At 32.0% G+C, this 5,842-nt stretch overlaps 1 protein-coding gene across 1 annotated transcript; it reads left to right on the top strand.

Moving 5' to 3' along the window:
• Positions 1-698: 698 nt before the first annotated feature.
• On the top strand, positions 699-3,319 carry LOC123690107 (chymotrypsin-1-like). The gene is made up of 5 exons (XM_045632949.1): positions 699-830; positions 1,224-1,386; positions 1,709-1,958; positions 2,356-2,511; positions 3,010-3,319. The coding sequence occupies exons 1-5, from the start codon at positions 782-784 to the stop codon at positions 3,148-3,150; spliced, it is 759 nt and encodes a 252-aa protein (XP_045488905.1). The 5' UTR covers positions 699-781; the 3' UTR covers positions 3,151-3,319.
• Positions 3,320-5,842: the final 2,523 nt, after the last annotated feature.

Consider the following 5,842-nt stretch of genomic DNA (forward strand, 5'->3'; position numbering starts at 1 on the left):
CCTTGAATTTATCTCTTCCCATCTTCTTTCTCTATAACACCGGCATCGCCTGTCGAGCGACCCTTGATAAAAGCGAACTGGTTATAATGTAATAATTTGTTTATGCTAAAATGTTACTTACAAGTTGATTTAATATAAATTTTTCAAAGATTTTACTACAAGTAGGTAGCACATAAATTGGCCTAAAGTTATTAGGGCCGGACATATTACTAATAATCAGCTGGTGGCCTTCTAGATACTTCAACAGCTTGCACTTAATAATGGATTTCAGTATGTTTGTGAACAAGGAGGTTACTACTATATATAGCTTGGGCTATATATAGTAGGCCAGATCCGAACGAGAGCCGAACGAGAGGGATCGGATGTATCGAAGCGGTCTTCCAGCACTTTGGGACAGTGGCGAGCAAGTATAGGTATAGTACCTATTCAACTCAGCGGAGACGCTCATCTCCTTCAACTTCTAAATACATCCCTTATAATTTGTATGTTATTTGTATTCCTTTAATCTAACGTAGTATGTAAATGTTCTCTTGTTTTCTGTTCAACTAATTGCGAGAATTGCACGCAAATTGTGCGACAATTGATCTTTTGTGAAGGAAATAATATTAAATATTATTTCCTTCACAAAAGATTATTTTTATTAAATTAAATTTTAATAGACATATATGTATATATACAGTATAAATATGTATTTATGCAGAGAACATCCCCTTTCTCAATAGCATATGCATCGGTTAGGACATATTGGCAGTTTAACTTTAAATATTTAAATTGTGTAACAATGTTTTTGAATATCGTAAAACTTTTTGTCTTATCATGGATTGTTCATGGTATGTATAGGTAATATTTGTAGTTTTACTTATTTTGGCGCGTAAGAAAAAAGTGATGAGAGTAAATTTTTTGTAAAAAAATTTTCTGTATCTGTTTCGTGATCATTTATCAATCTAATACTCAAGTTGGTGATTATTCCTCTGTTCGATTTTTTTGGAGTAACCCTCACGATGTTTACTTCCCGTTCGAGCAAATGTAAAATGCGCATAGACAAAGTCATTGATGCACAGTCAGGGATCGAACCTTGACCTCGGGGATGAGAGTCGTATGATGTAGCCACTAGGCCAATACTGCTCTTTAAAACATAATTACAAGTATATATTATGTATCTCATTCATCATCATTTAATACTTTAAAAAGGATTTCGAAAAAATTTGAAACAATTTCTACAGGTGATGCGCAGGAATCGAGAATTGTTGGCGGTACGGATGCCTACGAATCGTTGGCTCCATACCAAGTGTCGTTAAGGAGAACCGACAGATCTGATGATCACTTCTGTGCTGGCTCTATTATAAGCGAAACTTGGATTCTCACCGCCGCACACTGCACCAATGGGTACGTAAGCATAGGACAGATGTTCTAACATTAGTTCCAGAATAACAATGTGGGAGCTCATGTAAACACTAACGAATCTGATTATCATCGCATCCATGTACCAGTTGAGATCTAGCACCCAGCAGGTATTCATTTAAGTTACTTGTCGGTAATTTTCCGTTATTATGAAACTGGATTATATTTCCTGAAAAAATAATATATTATGGCTATTTAGTTACAAATAAGTAATATTTTGTTTTACGCATATTGTAACTATATTTAAAATAACAAGAAACAATTTTTTTTATGACATATTGATGCCTTTAATTTCTTTTTAATTTAGCCTAGAAACAGACCAGATAGCCGCAGTGGTGGGAACAAACAAACTGTCATCTGGAGGAGATCGTTATGAGATAAAGCAAATTATAATTCACGAGAATTTTGACATTCAGCGTCTCCAGAATGATATATCACTCTGTCAAATAAAAGGCGAATTTAACTTCAACGACTTGGTAAAACCGATAACTTTAGCTTCTAGAACTAAAATTAGACCTGGATCTAGGTGTGTATTGACAGGGTGGGGTTTCACAGATGTAAGTACATACGTATATTTGCTTAACAATATACAAAAAGTTGTGTTAATTAGAGAAAGATTTTTTTTTTGTTTTTAATATTTTTAACTTAATTTTGTTTTTTTTTACAAAAAAACTGTTCGATTAGTTGGATGAGACACCTTGGTCGTGTTAGTCGTACTTTCTTTGGCAATTCTACCATAACATCGAGAGTTTGAACCCCGGCTGAGAAAACCGAAAAAAAACCTTTTTCAATCACATTTTTCTGTGTAAACAAAATGCCGTTGCCTTATAAATTATGTACCTAACCTGTTTTTTATGTGTATGACTTTGTATATTATGATAACAAAGTGTTAATAAATAAATCCGGCAAAAAAGCACGAACCAAAAGGGTTTATCGTGAACAACATATTTTCAGAACCAAAGAACAGTACCGGACAATCTTCAAGTGTTAACTGTTACGGTAATGAGCAATAAGCGATGCTCACAGAAACTGGCACAGACAAATGGTCTTACACCCATTGAAAAAACCCAAATGTGCACATTGACTAGAGAATCGGAAGGAGCATGTAATGTAAGTAGACTGGTATAAAATAAAATAAATAAATAAAATAAAATAATTTATTTCAGATCAATGTTGTCAATGTTGTCCATATGTTGTTAGTATAGTAAAACTTATAACTATGTTAGTAAAATTATTAAAAATATATAAATATTTAATTCATTAGTCTACGTTGATTTGAGACACTCGGTACATGAACCCAGTGTCTCAAAACAGCACATTCGGGCTTATTCGTTAGAACTATCAGAGTATAATAGAGCCTATCTTCATTAAGACTTGCCACGGAGATGAAGAGTTTTTCTAGTTCTACAGCCAAATAAACACTTGCCAACTAAAGTTAAATATTCTGTGGAAACCTTCTTGTTAAATACAATTGATCAAAGATATCTATATATAATTTGAAGCACTTTAAGTACTGTATTATTAAGCTTTAATTTAGGCGTAAACATAATATTGCATACTTTTATTTAATCACTAAGGCGTCCGAATACAGTATTTAATACATTTCAGGGTGATTCTGGCGGACCTCTAGTGAGGAATGGAAAACAAGTGGGCATCGTATCCTGGGGGATACCTTGTGCTCGAGGCTTCCCAGACGTATTTGCATATGTACCAGCATACTACGACTGGATTAATGAGCATATACAATAAATGAAATCATATTTTGATACTACATTTTTTAGCACAATAGCATTTTCATAATTAATGAGGTGGGTTTTGTGCAGTCATATTATTGGCACAGCTATTGCACTATTTATTAATTGTTTATTAAACATACATATACTTAACCAAAATGTAATTAAATAATATAATATTAAAAGTTATTTTTATACATCCCAGTAAACAGAGATCCTATTTAAAAACAAAAAATATTTCTAAGAGTTGAGAAAACTATTGAGCTGCGAGATCGAGCAGGAAATGGAACCTTGTTGATACTGGATTTGTCCGGAACGTGCAATCTCTTAGTCACTCCTTGCAATTATGCGTTTTTCTTACCTTCAAATAAAATTGTAATACAGCAAAATTGTAATTGCCTTCTTTGAGAACTTCGTAGGGTTCTACTTTACAAAAAGTTTTCAGGAAATTCTTCTGTACCTTTTCGATTATCCTATAATATTTAATAACATATTATGGATAAACATCCAATTCTATTGTCGTATGTGTATAGGTTTGAACCCTTTGCACTAAAAGACTTTCTGCGCTGTAAAGAAATGTGCGTGCCTTTTACACAATAAGTAGATGGAGTGTGTCAAGCACATAAGGCTACTAAATAAAAAAAACTGCTTTGATACAGAACTCGCAGGTTAGGATTAAGGGTTGAAGCACCATCGAATTATATCACATCGTTATCACGTCAAAAATGTCTTCAAAAAATATTTATTTGCAGGTCCTGTGTTTCGTATAATTCAGGTTACGCTTTTGAGTCATTGTTCAGGTTATCGTTTGTTTCGTTGTCAACATACTAGTATTTCCTGTCTATAGGTGAATTATCAGGATTCGAGGATCATAAACGATTTACAAAATTTAAAAACAAGCCGACAAGGTCACAATAATTTTTATTCGTATTTACAAAAAACAATTTGTATGTAATACATTCTGAGTGACGCCAGTAGATGTGACGTTGCCGGTTTGTTTTACGCTTTTGTTTGAATAGAAATATCGCAATAGTAGGTGCTCGTGCATGATAAATCATAATTTCGACAAATAAAATACAACTCAAAGTATCACATATCATAACAAAAGTTATACAATTATAAAAGATTTTGATGTCAGCGATAGCCTTCATTGTTTAAGTCACATACCGCTCATTATAAATTTTCCCACTATACTAAATTCCTTTTAACATTTTCCCCTCCTCTGTTTTCAAAGTCAAAGTCAAATCATTTATTCCATTTAGAAATCCAAATAGCACTTTTGAACGTTAAATAATATATAAAGATGATTCTAGTTGCCCTTAAAGATAGTTTCATGTGGAGAAGAATAAACAAGAACCTCCGCACTTACTCTTTTAAAATAGGATAAACAATATTTGTATACATTAGTTAAATAATTTTATGTGAAGACAATGTACTAGAATAAAAACTACCTTCGTTTGCCTTCTAAAATATAATATTTAAAATTGATCTGTTTAGCTTATAAATAATATAAATATTCTTAATAACATTGAAGTGGAAATTAAAATTTTGTTTGCTTTTTTTTACCAAAAAGACTATGTAATAAATAAACCAGCAATGTATACTGGGTAGAGAAATTTATTTACGAAAATTCTGCCTATAGTGGGATAGCGTTACGGATAAGCGGAAATCCAGACAAACGTAAGAAAAAATTCAAGTAACGAAGTAAACTGAAACTTATTTTATTTTTTTTTATAATAAGGCACATTAGATATGTATCTATACAGAAGTGACTGCTAATAGTAAAATGAATTTTGCATTATTATTAATAATTTCGTTCTTTTAGTCCCAATTGTTGTCAATACTAATAATAATAAGTCATTAAGTAAAATAGTCAATAGACATTGCTTAAATCGTAAATACGTAATTGTTTAAAATGATAATGCATTAGGACAGTAGTTTAACTATAATAATAATATCAGTTATAGTCGATTATTCCAATAATTCGTATCGATTCGTTTGGTAGAAACAACGGCGTGAATAATTTAAATATTAGTAGTTTAATTACTCTTATTCAGTTAAAGCAGTGTCATACATTTTGGTTTAGACAAATAGAGCCTTGGAGACTACGAAATCCAAGTAACTAAGTACGTTGGTTGTTTGATGTGAGTTTTTTTTATAGAACAGGGGGCAAACGGGCAGGAGGCTCACCTGATGTTAAGTGATACCGCCGCCCATGCACACTCTCAATGCCAGAGGGCTCGCGAGTGCGTTGCCGGCCTTTTAAGAATTGGTACGCTCTAACAAAAAAACAATGAGTAACAGCTAACATAGTAAAATACAGTTAGTGGTAGAAATATATTTGAATGACTAAATCTAATCTTAGTTGTACACTCTAATACAATATTGTAACTTACATAATGGACAAAAAGTAATGTCATTACGTAAAGATTTCTTTTTATTCTATGGTTAAATTAAAAATAAGAACACAAATTGATTTGGTTTGCAATAAAAAGTAAATTTGTTTTATATCGACGTGAAATGGAGTTTGTTATGCATGTCAACGGAGCTATAGTTGTTTTTTGTGTAGATATATATATATAGGAAACGTAAGTTCATTTTTAACCAATCAAACGTATTTCAAATAACCATATCTTTTGTGCTACCTTGTGTTGTACTTTATGGACAAGTAAATTAAAATTATAATTTAAATACATTTCAACTTACTA

The sequence above is a fragment of the Pieris rapae genome, chromosome 2, assembly GCF_905147795.1.
Source record: "Pieris rapae chromosome 2, ilPieRapa1.1, whole genome shotgun sequence".
Classification (NCBI taxonomy): Eukaryota; Metazoa; Arthropoda; class Insecta; order Lepidoptera; family Pieridae; genus Pieris; species Pieris rapae.